The 14,349-nt window shown below is 41.6% G+C and overlaps 1 protein-coding gene across 1 annotated transcript; it reads right to left on the bottom strand.

Annotated features, from left to right (window-relative positions):
* Positions 1 to 8,293: 8,293 nt before the first annotated feature.
* LOC129742330 (uncharacterized protein K02A2.6-like) lies at positions 8,294 to 13,998 on the bottom strand. The gene is made up of 4 exons (XM_055734221.1): positions 13,849 to 13,998; positions 12,155 to 12,689; positions 10,701 to 12,088; positions 8,294 to 10,597 (listed from the first exon to the last, which is right to left on the bottom strand). Exons 1-4 carry the CDS (start codon positions 13,996 to 13,998, stop codon positions 8,465 to 8,467), a joined length of 4,206 nt encoding a protein of 1,401 aa, XP_055590196.1. The 3' UTR covers positions 8,294 to 8,464.
* Positions 13,999 to 14,349: the final 351 nt, after the last annotated feature.

The raw sequence follows: 14,349 nt of genomic DNA, 5'->3' as shown, positions 1-14,349 counted from the left end.
CATAAATTAAGGCGTATACTGCACCGCTATTTCGCCTTAATTTATGCAATCTAAGAAGAGCTGCATTTCATTTCCACCAATCTACTGGGGTCCTGAAAAATCCTGGTTTTTGTTCTTCGCGGTGTCCTAATTTTTTTGATGAAACCACCTGTCACCTCTTCTTCGAACGCTACCTTTTGCAAAAAAAAAAAAAATCAAAACAGCTAACAGCAGTAGGCATGGTAGCGGAGTAGAAATTGTTTATATTTTTTCTACGTTGAGTGGTGGGAATCTAAATAATTTTTTCCTTCTTTACTCTGAGGTGTATGACTGAAACACAGGGCGCTCTTTGTTTAGAATTCTCTTTCTCCCACTCGGATGCAAATGCTCTCACACTTGCCGTCCGAGTCACTTACAGCTCGTGTAAACTCGGGTAACGAGTGGAGCACGATCAGCGAAAGAGGATTGCACTCAGAAGCCGAACTGAAAACAGTGTTGGTTGCTCCCGGCACTTTGTTGTTTGAGAAGAGCCGACCAACCCTGGAGGTAATGATAGTGAAAGTAAAAAGTGAAAGTCTGACGAAAATGGGAACACAAGTCCCAGCCTCTGCCGTAAGATCGCAGAGGTTCTAACTTTGAAGCTCCACACAGGCACCGTACGAGCAAGATTTGCAAGCCCGAAAATGCCATGGCATTCCGAACGGATGATGGTAAATGAAGTGAAATAAAGGGAAAAAAACTGAATATGTCGAAATAAAACAGTTTTTCTTTCTTTTTTTACAGTGACGTGGATCCGGATTGTCCGGAACAGAAATCCTCCTAACAATACAACTGAACACTGACCAGGGTGGACATCTTTGTCAATGGTTGATGCAACTTCCGGCGCTGCCCATTATGTGGTGAAAAAAAATATTTTACTGTCTGTAAGTGCTTTTTTCTAAATAAATGTTCCATGAAAATATTGATTGTATCTTTTTATTTTTCATAAGGCTTTTAATATTTGAAACCTGAATATATATACGAAAGATAGCAAATATCCAGAATGAATTTTTAAATTTTATACCACTGTGTATTTTTACACGGTAATAAGCCGTTCGATTTTCGTGCATGGCTTTCGATCTAAATTTACACGCCGTGATAGAATTTCAGATTAAAAACGATGTTCCGTTTTCGTGCATCGTATCCGATCTAAAATTACACGAATTATTTTTGCTGTGTATGGAGGTAGTGTAAAATAGGAAAAAGAATATACGAAATTTCGAATGAAATCAAATGTTCCTCAAATCTCAACACGTACTAGTGTCAACATCACTTCTGAAAAGGACGCTAGCAGCGGCGAGAAGATGGCATCTAAGCTCGGAGAACCCTCAGATTACGACAATGGCACAGTCGTAGCTACGGATCCACACGAAAAGTTTCTAACTAGAGGACTAAAAAGTCTATAAGTCTCAACGAGAAAAATCAAAGAGCTTGAATCATTTCTTTTTATTTGGTTATGTGTTGAACTTTTTAGTTTTAAATTGGATTTCAATAGTGAGAATGAAATTTGCTCGGTTGTCATTTGTTGAAATAAAGACGAAGTTATCAACACGTAGAGTTATGATGGAAAAGGCAGAAACTCTAAGATGAAAAAAAATACATATCTCTGGAGGAGGAGGCTCTGTAAGGAGGAGGAGTAGGGAGGCTAAGGAGGCTCTGTAGGACTAATCTACTTCTGGTTCATCGATCTAGTTTGCCCTCGCTTTACGTTAGAAAGTTGGCTACATGGGTCTTAAGGTGGACCTTAACTTTTCGTTTGAAACTGGTTCTGTTACTTATGATTTTCAAATTTACTTGTAAACTGTTGTATTTCGTTTTCCCGAAATATTCTGGGGACCTTTTCATATTTTCGGTGTTTATAGCCCTTCTTTGCAGTAGATTTCCTCTTAACCGTGTGGAAAACTTGTGATTTTGATGTTGAACTTGTTGATTGTGGTGAAAAAGCGGGTTGTGCAGCATGATGTGGATCCGAACGACACTCTGAAGTTCTCTGAGTGCGACTACCGGTAGGATTGACTCTGAAGGTTCTTGGAACAGGTTTAGCGTTGAGAAAAGTTTGGGTTTTTTTTATAAACTGCTTTGAGACATCGGTTTTGTATAGCCTGTAGTGGTTTTATGTCACTTTTCCTAGCAGCACCCCAGATGAAGACCATATATTGAAATTTCGATTGAACAAATGCATGGTACATACTTATGAGCTTTTTGGTGGGAATAAACCTGGATATCTTCCACACTATGCTGTGTATAGCACTATAAGCTCTTTTCTCAGACGGCCTAGATGGGCATCCCATTTGATCAGCTCGTCGAAGGTCAACCCAAGATACTTGAAACTTTTGACTTTCTCAATCACTGTTTGACCAACTTGTAGTTGATTGGGACAGTCGAGATGCTGGTTAGTTGAATAAAAAATGACATATTTGGTCTTTTCAAGGTATAATGACAAAAGGTTTGCATCGAAGTAACTTTGAAGTGCATGGAGATCATTCGACATTTGGGATATTATTACGCTTACGTCAGAGTTTTCATATGACAAATAGTCTGGGTTTACCATGTAAACGAAGTTTGTTCAAGTTGTTTACGTACAAGATGAACAGAAGGGGTCCCAAATTGCTACCTAGAGGAACTCCAACAGGCAGGTGTACTAAATCGTTTGTCGTTTGGTTAATTCGCACAAACTGTTTCCTATCTGCAAGATAGATGGCAAATAGGGAATTCGCTGTACCCCTGATTCCATGCGCATCCAGTTTTTGAATTAGTATTGTGAAATCGATCGTGTCGAAGGCCTTTTTTAATTCAGGAACAAAACTCCCATGTTAAGAGCAGAAAGGCTCATTTATGTCGAAAGTAGAGTTTTGACGCAGAAAGATGAAATTTTGGTTAAAAACCAATATTTTTGAAATCTTGAAAGTAAGAGCAAAATTAAAGATAAAGACCCACAGGATTTCTGAAATAATATAAAAAAAACTCCCCTTCGACTAACGTGGGAAATTGGAAAATTGGGGGTAGGTAGCTCAACTGTAGGTGTACTGAAGGGTTCGATGGAAAGGAAGCAGATTTTCTCAACAGAACGATCGATGCATCCTTGCGCGGTTTTCATGCTTCACGACTCGTAATCACTCCGTCGCTACAAGGATATGTCTGTTGGACACGAGCCGTTTTCCAACGTAGGGGTCCTTCGAAGTCCTTCGAAACAATTAACACGTTCGTCGCCACGCTCATTTTGGTAGTTTTACTAGCAGGGCCCAAAGAAATTTTCAGAGAAAGAAAGCAAAAAGGGAGAACTCCCATATTTGAAACTTGTGGCGAAGCTGAGCGGTAAACTAAAGTAAGAGAGCGTCACACGCTTTTTGATGTGACGGGGCCCCCCAGGAAATACACCCGTCACCCGAATATGGTTGACGTGGCGACGAACGTGTTAATGTTTTTTCGGTAATGCCAACTGGAGACTTCCACCGCTTGATCCTAGCTTACAAAGGCAGATTAACTGCCTTTGTGCTCAAGACAGTTCAAGACACAAATGTAGACCTTCACTATGAGGCGCCGGGGAACAGGTCTGAAATAAACGGGGATGAAATAATGTACACCGCGTCGTCGAAAGGCTGCGGCGATGGTAACTCTATAACAGGTTAATCGCCCATGAACTGTTAAACTGGAGATGGCTTCAAGCATCGGTGAATTACATTTCTAACGGTTTCTCTTCCTCCAAAAATCCAGTAACACCGTCTCAAGATACTCAACAAACTCAACTGTGGGACAGCGTGTAATAGTTTCTCATGATCATATCTGATAAGCAACGTCGAAAATTGCTGCTTAGCAGGAAGTGCAATTAGATATTTCGCGTCATGGGGCTCAGCAGAATTCCTCAGTCTTCTACAAAGGCGAATAACTCCTTCCGTTGATTAAAAAAAAAGAATTATACCACCGCATCGGCGAGCTCCTAAATAGACACCGATTTCCCTGCCGTCAACATCTCCCCCGCAACCCCATCTTTTAAATCTGAGAAATTAGGTCGAATTCAGCATCCCTTATTCCAACGCAGAGAGATAACTTCGATTTGGATGTCGAGTTCCTCAGTCTTTTTAAAAAGCTGCGATTTCAGGCGCAGAAAATAAGCAGTTTCTCGAAGATGGTCAATCAATATATGAAGAAAAATCGATCTGGAGAAAAATCGACTCTTGACTTTCTTTGTAACGATGCCCATAACAATTGACAAACATTATTTTACTCAAAGGAGTTTTGCCAAGTAGTACCTAGTGACAGTTACATGATTACCGCAATTCAACAATAACTAGTGCCAACCATATTCAAATTGCAATCATTGTATCATAGCACAAATCAACGTTATTTTTCTCTACTAACAGTTTAATCAACGGATTCACCATCGGTCAATGATCCCTCTGAACTAGTTCGGAAGTCGCGACCATTCGCTAAACTGTTATGGCTCCTATCGTTCGGAAAACAATACTGAACTCGAGATTGCTAAATATGCAACTGGGTTAATGGAAGCAAACGGTATCTTCCGAAACATCCTCATAAATTATCTCCGTCACATCGATTTTCCCTGTTCGTGCTCTGTCGAAAATCATCAGACTTGTGCCTTAAATGAAGGCAGATATTATGATTGAGGATGATTTTTCTGTTTCGATACATCAATAAGAGCGATCAAAATATCCCTAGTATTCCTGGTACTACTTGAACCTGAACATTGAATTACTGTTAAGAACTTTGACTAAAAATGCTTAGAAGTACTGCAGAATAATAATAATTAATTTAGTTCTTATAAACATAATTGACAATAACTAAATAAACAATAAAAAATACATTCATCAAAGACAATTTTATCTCATTTTATGCCAAAAAGAAACAATACTTTCAACTCCACAAAACTGGGTCAACTTAAAATTGGAGCTTTCTCCTTTCCCTTCTCGCACGAAACGATGGCGATGGTGAAGGTAGGATTTTTTTGGTTCAAAATATTCTGGATGCAAGTCACTTTGAGAGATTTCGCATTAAAAAAATCAACCAAACGTCCAATCTCTCCTGGCGAAAGAGTGAACCAATTCGCTCCACGTGTGTGAAGTTTTGCCTGCTGATCCCCGAATGTCCTAATTTTGGAGCCCTCGGAGAGCAAACTAGTTTTTCAAACATTATAAAAACGCTAAACATCTTTCTAAGATTGGAGTTTTTTTCCTCATATTTTCGCGATTGGAAAGATCGTAGCTTTCTTTGAATTTGCATACATTTGCTCATCTTTCGATCGCTTATCTATATACCCCACTTCCATTCGCCTCAGGCAGTTACGTTCCCATGCGTTGCAATTATTAATTCAGTTCCAATGCCAACATCAACGCCAATCGAAATTTAATTATGCTTAGTTTTGAAAACTGTGAACAAATTGTGGGAATTCGATATTCGAAACATGACATGTTCCAACAATTTTGTGTATTGGCAATTTGAACCAACAACTCAATTTTATTTTATAATAATACCACTCACGGCGTCTCTGTAAGAACAATTTTATTCATCTTATACGCACCACTGTATATTTCCTACGCCGGTCTTGTTCAGAATAAAAGATGTATTCATTATAGCGATCACAAATGATCAACAATGCTGTAGAACGATTCTTAGAAGCTGAGTAAGCTTTCAAGAATTGTTCAATGGAACTTTCGGTTGCTTCATAAAAATGGTAAAAAGCTTAACAATAAGCAGTCATTTTTTTCTGCAAGTCTTCAGCCAAACGTTGATTGATTGAAATGCTAACATACATGCTGCTCGTGCATGTAACTCCCTTTTTTTTTTTTTTTTGTAAATCTTTATTTGAAACGGCTCATACCTTCAGGTTTTAAGGAGCCAAACTCGTTTTTTGGTTTTACAATGTTTTGCTTAGCTTAACACTTATTTTAAAGAGAAAGAAGATAGTAAAGGGAAATATGAAAATAAAAAGAATTATAGACGAAGATCTATAGCTTTAAGAAAAAGATAGATTTCGAACATGTAGTCCAAATCCAACAGAGCTAGTACATCTCTCACTGGGACGTTAGGTGATTTTCCTCGGGCCCGAAGGCAGTCTATTAAATTCGTTCTGGCGACAAGATGGACCTCACACGACCAGACAATATGCTCGATGTCATGGTAACCTAGGCCACAACCGCATAAATTGCTGCCAGCAATATTTATACGATAGAGTACCGCATTCAAGGAAGAATGATTGGACATGAGACGGGAAAATATACGAATAAAATCCCGACTCAGATCCAATCTATTAAACCAGGGTTTGAGGCTTACCTTTGGGATAATCGAGTGGAACCACCGATGTAACTCCCTTGTTAGGCGTGATTTACAACCTAATTCAAGTACGAACGTCATCACACATTCTCTGTACTGCATTCCATTCATTTTTTTTTCTTTCTCTTAGGAAGAATCGTTCTTCCGCTCGATATTGTAAAAACCGGTTTAGGAAGAAAGTAAGTAAACGGCATCACCATAAAATTGTGATTATTTCGCCCTGAAGGTTCTACAAACATTTACTCGAAACCTCAAAATAATATACCCTCAAAATTATAAAAGTTTTTTTATGTCGCAATTTAAACCGAATATAAAGAGTGAAACTTTTGCCAAAACCACCAGCAAATCTCAGCTAGCTCATCGATGTCTTGGAGAAAGTTACTCGACATTTGCTCAATTGATTTATTTAAATTAGTTTTATTTTGGCAAGGTGTCGCCAAAATCTAACTTTAAAAAGAAGCCACAAAGAGAAATAGTTTGTTCTACAAAGTTATTATTATTATTATTTATTACAAATCAACGGAACACATATTGGTCCAAATGATGACTTAAAATTAATATAAAAAGAGTACTAAGTCTAATTACAGGGTTCTCAATACACTTAAAACTTTAGTACGGAAAACATCTCTCGAAACGTCGAAATCGAAGTGCTCAGAAAAACGGTTGAATGTTTTCATTACACCGATGATAGCGCTATTAGCTCCATAATTGTTCGAACGAATGGGAACATACAATCGAAGATCTTGATTTCTAAGCCCACGGGGTCGCACACTTAGAGGAATGGCTTCTAGGAGCGTGGGGCAGTCAATTCGCGATGTCAAGAGATCGGCGACGAAGGAAGCTCGTGTTGCGTTTCTGCGGGCTTGAAGAGTGTCAATGTCTATGAGACGGCATCGATGTTCATAGCTTGGCAAGTGAAACGGGTCTTGCCAAGGCAGGTGTCTAAGAACGAATCGCAGGAAGCGCCGCTGTATAGCCTCGATCCGTTCGGCCCCATTCTGGTAGTAGGGACACCAAACAGCTGATGCATACTCAAGGATAGAGCGAACAATACTGCAATACAAACTTTTCAGGCAATACACATCCTTGAAGTCCTTGGACACTCGAAATAAGAATCCGAGACTTCTCGAGGCTTTGTCGACAACGTAGTTTGTGTGTGTCCTGAATTCCAGCTTCCGGTCTAGAATTACACCCAGATCATTGATGTGTTCTACGCGTGCGATTGGCTCATCTCCGAGGAAGTACTCAGCGGAAAAAGGCTGCCGCTTTCTTGAAAAGCTGATGACTGCACATTTACTGCGATTCAAAGGCAGGCAGTTTATATCACACCAGTGTGCGAAGAGGTTAAATTGATTTTGTAGGAAATCAATATCGTTCTGGCCGTTGATGTTGTAAAATAGCTTTAGGTCATCAGCATAGCATAGCTTTGGACCGTCGAGGAGTGAGAGCGCATCGTTGAAGTAGATTAAGAAGATAATCGGCCCTAAATGGCTTCCCTGAGGCACACCAGAAGAAGCAGAGAGTTGTCTGGAGAAAGAGTCCTCCGTGCGAACTGTTAATTTACGTCCTGATAGGTAGCTCCGGAACCAGTCAAGAAGAGTTCCACAGAAACCCAGGCGTTCGAGCTTTCCAATGGCAATATCGTGGTTGACTTTGTCGAATGCCGCAGACAAATCGGTGTAAATAGCGTCGGTTTGAGACTTCGCAGCAAAACTTTCATGCACGTAAGAAGTAAACGTCAGAAGGTTAGTTGTCGTGGAGCGCTTGGGAAAGAATCCGTGTTGATCGTCGGAAAAAATATTCTTACAGGACAAGAAAATCGGATCCAAGACCACCAATTCGAATAGCTTGGCTACTGCGCATAATGCCGAGATTCCCCGGTGTCGGATATGGCTCAGATAGGTTGCTTCCGTTTCCAAGACGATTCCCGATCGACGCGTCTACAGTACGTCCGTACGCTTTCGTGCTCACCACTAATCTCCCCGGTACCGAGCTGGTTGTCATTCTCCCACTTCAAACTCTCAAGGTAGCATCATCTGTCATGGTGCATACAACTATCAAGGTAGTGTCATTTTTGGGATGCGCATTTATTATAATGTTTAATGTAGAACCCTACATCCCACCCTTTCTTTAAAAGAAATGTTAAGAAATTTATCGTTCAATATGTAATGAAATCTTTAAGTTTACTTGGTTCTGATCGAACCCTGGTTGATCTTCCTGTTGGCTTACTAGCTGTTTGCTTCTCGGATGCCTGCTCTTCCAAACATCCCGAAGGTCCTTCAACATCTATGTCGTCTGGAACAGGGGTAGACACTGATGTATCTCCTTCCGTTGGTTTTACAGGAATGACTTTAAGGTGTGCTGCACTTCTCCTGAATTCCTTTCCAGATGATGAAGAGCGAATCATGACGTCCGTCCCTTGTTTACTGGTAACAACAAATTCTTCGGGAGCGAATTCGGAATTTAGCTTGTTATCTTTTTTCATCCGCTTGGCTAGAACATGATCTCCTACTTCAATTCCACTCGGTCGTGCTCTCCGGCGAAGATCAGCGTATACTCTCCCCTTTTCCTTTTGAATCATATCGTGGTCTCGTGCTTCCTCATCATTGCTTATAGATGTAGGTACACCTGGCAGCTTTGAACGTAAACGCCTCCCGAACATCAGCTCAGCAGGCGCTCGCCCTGTTGTAGGATGAATTGCTGAGTGGTATGTTAATAGATACTGATATAATTCCTTCCGCCAATCTTTTCCTAACTCTTGCGAAATTCTGAGGCGTTTCAAAATTGAACGATTTTGGCGCTCCACTTCACCGTTCATTTGTGGCCAGTATGGTATTGTTGATTCCAGATTTATACCCTGTTCAATACAAAAAGATCGGAACTCTTCTGAAGAAAATTGCGGCCCATTATCCGCTCTCAGAAAATGAGGGATGCCATATCGAGAGAATAATATCAACAGTTGTTCAATAACGCTTGTCGTTGTGATATCCCGCATCTCGATTATTTCTAAATATCGACTATAGTAGTCGATACAAACTAATAGACTTTCTCCCTCGGGGAGTGGTCCTAGAAAGTCTATGGCGATATGCTCCCATGGACCAGTTGGGAACTTCTTCCTAATCATAGGCTCTGGTGGATTAGGAGCGGACACGAGCGCACATCCTCGACAGGCCTTAACGAATGTCTCCACATGTTGATCCATCTTGGGCCACCACACATTAGCCCGCAGATGTGCTTTCATCATTCTGATGCCGGGGTGCCCCTCATGTGCCAGCTGCAAAATACGCTGCTGCAGCTCACTAGGTATGACAATGCGATCACCTCTTAGCAGAACATCATCAACAAAACATAGCTCAGTAACTATCAGTTTAAAACACAAAGGCAACTCGTCAAATTTATTTGCGGTTAGAGCTTCTTGAACCAACCTTATAGTTGAGTCTTCACGACTAGCAGATACAACTTCTGCCCAAGTCAGTGCAAAAGTATTGGTTCCAGCTGAAACTATCTCTTTGATTATGATTTCCTCTGATTCATCGAATGCTTGTGGGGTGAGCGTAGTCAATCGTGACAAGACATCGGCAATATTACTCTGTCCAGGAATGTGAATTATTTTATACTGGAAACTCTGTAGGCGTAATACCCATCTTTCAATGCGAGCACATGGTTTGGAGGTAGGAGCAAACAAGAATGTTAAGGCTTTGCAGTCCGTCAGAAGATTAAACTTCCTTCCTATCAAATAGTTCTGGAATTTTTCAACGCTCCAAACTAGCGAGAGGGCCTCCTTCTCGGTTTGGCAGTATCGCTTTTCTGTCTCCGTAAGCGATTTTGAAGCGTAGCAGATAACTCTAGCTTCTTTCTTGTCGTTTGTTTGGACAAGGACTGCCCCCAAAGCAACAGGGCTTGCGTCTGCGAACACTGAGGTATCATCCCTCGAGTTGAAAAATCCAAGACAGCTGGCTCGCGTCAGAGAAAATTTAATATCATTGAAAGCCTTTTCTTCTACTGCTCCCCAATGATATTTAATCCCTTTTTGAATCAATCTTCTTAGTGGTTCATCGAGCTCTGCTAAATTTGGGATGAATTTCCCCATATAATTGGCCAAGCCCAGAAAACTCCTGACCTCGCTTTCATTCACCGGACGACGAAAAGAAGCTAGAGCATCGCGTTTAACAGCGGAAGGGGTTATACCTTGCGGACATATTTTGTATCCCAAGAACTCAAATTCAGTGACGCGGAATTTGCATTTTGCCCAGTTGAGGACAACTCCTCTATCCTTGAGCCTTTTAAGGACCTAAAATCGTTGTGTGAACGAGAAAATAAACAAAGTAGAATCAATCATTGACATGTTGATTATTTTCGTTTTTCTCTTATAACATCAAATAAATGACTCATACCTTTTCCAATCGGATGTCATGTTCTTCCAAAGTACTACCCTCAACGCCGATATCATCGAGATACCAGTATGCACCCTCGCAGTCTACCAATATCTCATCCATGGTACGCTGATAAATTTCCGGTGCGGATACAAGTCCAAAAGGCAAGCGTTTGAACCTGTATAATCCCCGGTGGGTAATGAAGGTCATGATATCTCTCGAATCTTCTTCAAGTTCCAATAAGAAGAAAGCATCCATTACATCCAGAACGCTCCATACTCTGCCCTTACCGACTTTCGCAATAACCTCCTCAATTACCGGCATTGGATGACGGTCTCGAACCACTGCCTGATTAACGCGTCTCAAGTCGATACACAACCTTATTGTACCATTTGCTTTGGTCGCTACCACCAGTGGGGATACCCACGTCGCAGGGCCACGTTTAACCTCAATGATATCACGTCGTAGTAACTCTTCCAATTTTTCGTTAATGGCGCTCTCCAAATGGATGGGTATACGTCGAAGAGGTTGAAACACCGGTTTCACATTGGGATCCATTTCAATACGAACTTTGACTCCAGAAATTTTAGAAAATGGTGAACGTTTCAATTCTTCGGTATCCGTGATTGCATTCACTCCCAAACCGATCTTGAGGATGCCCAGTTTCTTAGATGTAACATCACCGAGTAAGTTCCTTTGCCCGCCGTCGACAACGAAGAAAATCGCATCAGCTGATTGTTTTCCTATTTCAACTTTGGCTTCAAAAGTACCAAGAATATGAAGCGGTTTCGTACTTCCGTAGGCCTTAAGAATCTTGTCGGAACCCTTTTTGCAATTTGACACAACGACCCGTTGAGCTTTCATCTGCTCCCATGTTTCAGTAGTTATCAAATTCAGCTCAGACCCCGAGTCGATGAAGACTTCCACCATTGTGCCACCAATGTTGCAATTGAATACGTTGGCCTGACTGCCTGTGTAGAAAGTGTAGTAGACTTTGTTGCTATTCTCAGGCTCTACTTTCGCTTCATTCACAATTGGCACACTGATATCGTCAATGGCTTGAACTTTTTTCGGCGGTGACTTTGCTTTTGCATACAGCGAGCGTTTACGACAAACGCTTTCGAAATGTCCTGTTTTCTTGCACTTGCGACATTCTTGTCCGATGGCTGGACACTCTGAGGACGTTGAAATGTGACCATATCGACCACATGCGTAGCATACAGTTCCAGGTTTTTTCTCTCCTCCCTTGCTACGTCCTGTGACGAAACGTTTTAAAAATCTGTCTTGCCGACGATTAGATGGTGCTCTATTTGATCTTATTCTGCAGACCTCAGATTGCCCAACCATTTCGTTCCGGGTACCAACCTTCATCTCCTTTTCTTGGATTATCACACTCTCCAGTGACTCACCTACAAGGACCACGAAGGATAAAAAATCCTCTTGAAATAAATTAAGATAAAACAGAATGAACTCACCTAACGCTTCAATTTCGGTTAGAGAACGATCCTTTTCTAGAATCTTACGTTTCAGTTCTTGCGAATTGCAGCCCTCTACAATGACATCCACCATCATAAGCTCTTCAATGATGTTTCGAGCTTCGTCGGGAAACTTTTCCAAACCACAATCGCTCACTTGCTGACGCAAGCGTAACACGTAATGGGAGAAACGTTCGTCGGCTCCCTGTTTCATGTTACGTAGTATGTGTCGTTCCAGGACGTCCTGACTACGAGGCTTAAAGTAGGCATCCAACCTTTCGATAGCCAAATCGTAATATCTCTTCTCAAGAAGAACGACAGGGAAATCCTCTGTACCGTCCAGGCTCCTGAACACCTTTTGAAGTTGCGGTCCTCCTAAATGCAGCATTTTAGACCGCATGATCTTCTGGTCGCTTATCTGGTAAGAATCGAAATAGTACTCCAATGAGCCTTTCCATTCTTGCCAAGCTTTAGCCAACTTTTTGCTCTCAATTTGTTCGCAGCGGAACATGGGCAGGGGTCTGGTTTCTTCCATCTGAAAGTAACAGAGATTGGAAAAACAAACCTAAGTATCCTTTGCTTTGTGGCAATAGTTTTTTTTTTTCTCAATATGACATCGGACAACGATATTCTAAAACATTGTCATAATAACGGCATTCATTGCATAAAACTAATTCTCTTGACTTCCGGCAAAATTTTAATCATAGCATACGGCTATAATCAAATCTGCCTGGAATCCTACCCTGTACTCTTTTTTTCATCTTAACACTCAATTTACTTCCACACAGCCTTCTGCCATGTTTCCCTTCACTGTGTCACTGAACATCGCACCCTGCTATGTTTTGTACACACACACTCGGCTTCCGACTAAAATGTCATCCAGGGAAGCACTCAGCTATGCTTCTCTTTCGTCACGCACACATAGCACCAGCTATGATTTTCGCTCCTACTTGGCTCCCGGCACAAGTGTTACTTAGCAAAGCACCCAGCTATGCTACTGATTCGTCATATACACATAACACCCAGCTATGATATTTTCACCCACTCGGCTCCCGGCACAAGTGTCAACAAGCATAGCACCCAGCTATGTTTCTTTTTCGTCGCGCTCACATAGCACCCAGCTATGATTTTCACTCCCACTTGGCTCCCGGCACAAGTGTTACTTAGCAAAGCACCCCGCTATGCTACTGATTCGTCACATAGCACCCAGCTATGATATTTTCACCCACTCGGCTCCCGGCACAAGTGTCAACAAGCATAGCACCCAGCTATGTTTCTTTTTCGTCGCGCACACATAGCACCCAGCTATGATTTTCACTCACACTCGGCTCCCAGCACAAGTGTCACTCATAGAAGCACCAAGCACCCAGCCAACTTTTCCTGACAAGTCTCTAGCACTAGAGTCACCAACACAGCATCCAACTATGTTTTACTAGGCTCCCGGCCATAATGGTTCGCACAATCACACATATCAATCTAAACAAATCACTAAACTTTTTACACTCCTCTTTTTATCTTTGTTCAATCGACAGCTTGGTAGCCATCTTTTTTCGTGTCATTTGGGGCCCGGGCTCCGCGTATATTCGGCATCCATTTTGCCGTCGAGCGAAAATTTAATGACCGGAAAAAACAAATTCACTTGCATTGAGCAAAATCCACTAACAAACATTCGAAATTACGCTTATTCACCTTACCTTTCCGATTAATCCTCGTCGCCACGTTGTCGGATATGGCTCAGATAGGTTGCTTCCGTTTCCAAGACGATTCCCGATCGACGCGTCTACAGTACGTCCGTACGCTTTCGTGCTCACCACTAATCTCCCCGGTACCGAGCTGGTTGTCATTCTCCCACTTCAAACTCTCAAGGTAGCATCATCTGTCATGGTGCATACAACTATCAAGGTAGTGTCATTTTTGGGATGCGCATTTATTATAATGTTTAATGTAGAACCCTACACCCGGTAGTTGTTGACATCTCTCCTGTTACCTTTTTTATACACCGGAAACATGTAAGCCTCCTTCCATAGTGAGGGGAAGATGGCTCTGTCAAGCGAAGCTTGGAAAATAAGCCTAAAAGGAGTCAGCAAAACAGGCATAAAACGTTTGATAAAAGTAGCAGGTATTCCGTCCGGACCCGTAGAGAAAGAATTTTTGAGCTTAGCTGCTGCTTTTGAGATGACTGCATCCTCAACCAC

The sequence above is a fragment of the Uranotaenia lowii genome, chromosome 2 (assembly GCF_029784155.1).
Source record: "Uranotaenia lowii strain MFRU-FL chromosome 2, ASM2978415v1, whole genome shotgun sequence".
NCBI classification, from domain to species: domain Eukaryota; kingdom Metazoa; phylum Arthropoda; class Insecta; order Diptera; family Culicidae; genus Uranotaenia; species Uranotaenia lowii.
Note: the sequence above shows the minus strand (reverse complement) of the source record. Positions and strands in the feature narration are given on the sequence as shown.

What these genes read in the sequence shown, in the direction of transcription:
- LOC129742330 (XM_055734221.1), bottom strand. Translation starts at nt 13,998, where the DNA reads ATGACAACCAGCTCGGTACCGGGGAGATTAGTGGTGAGCACGAAAGCG. An exon ending in AACCGAAATTGAAGCGTTAG is followed by an intron (nt 12,089 to 12,154) that starts GTGAGTTCATTC and finishes TGGTCCTTGTAG; the next exon opens with GTGAGTCACTGGAGAGTGTG. An exon ending in ATGACATCCGATTGGAAAAG is followed by an intron (nt 10,598 to 10,700) that starts GTATGAGTCATT and finishes CAACGATTTTAG; the next exon opens with GTCCTTAAAAGGCTCAAGGA.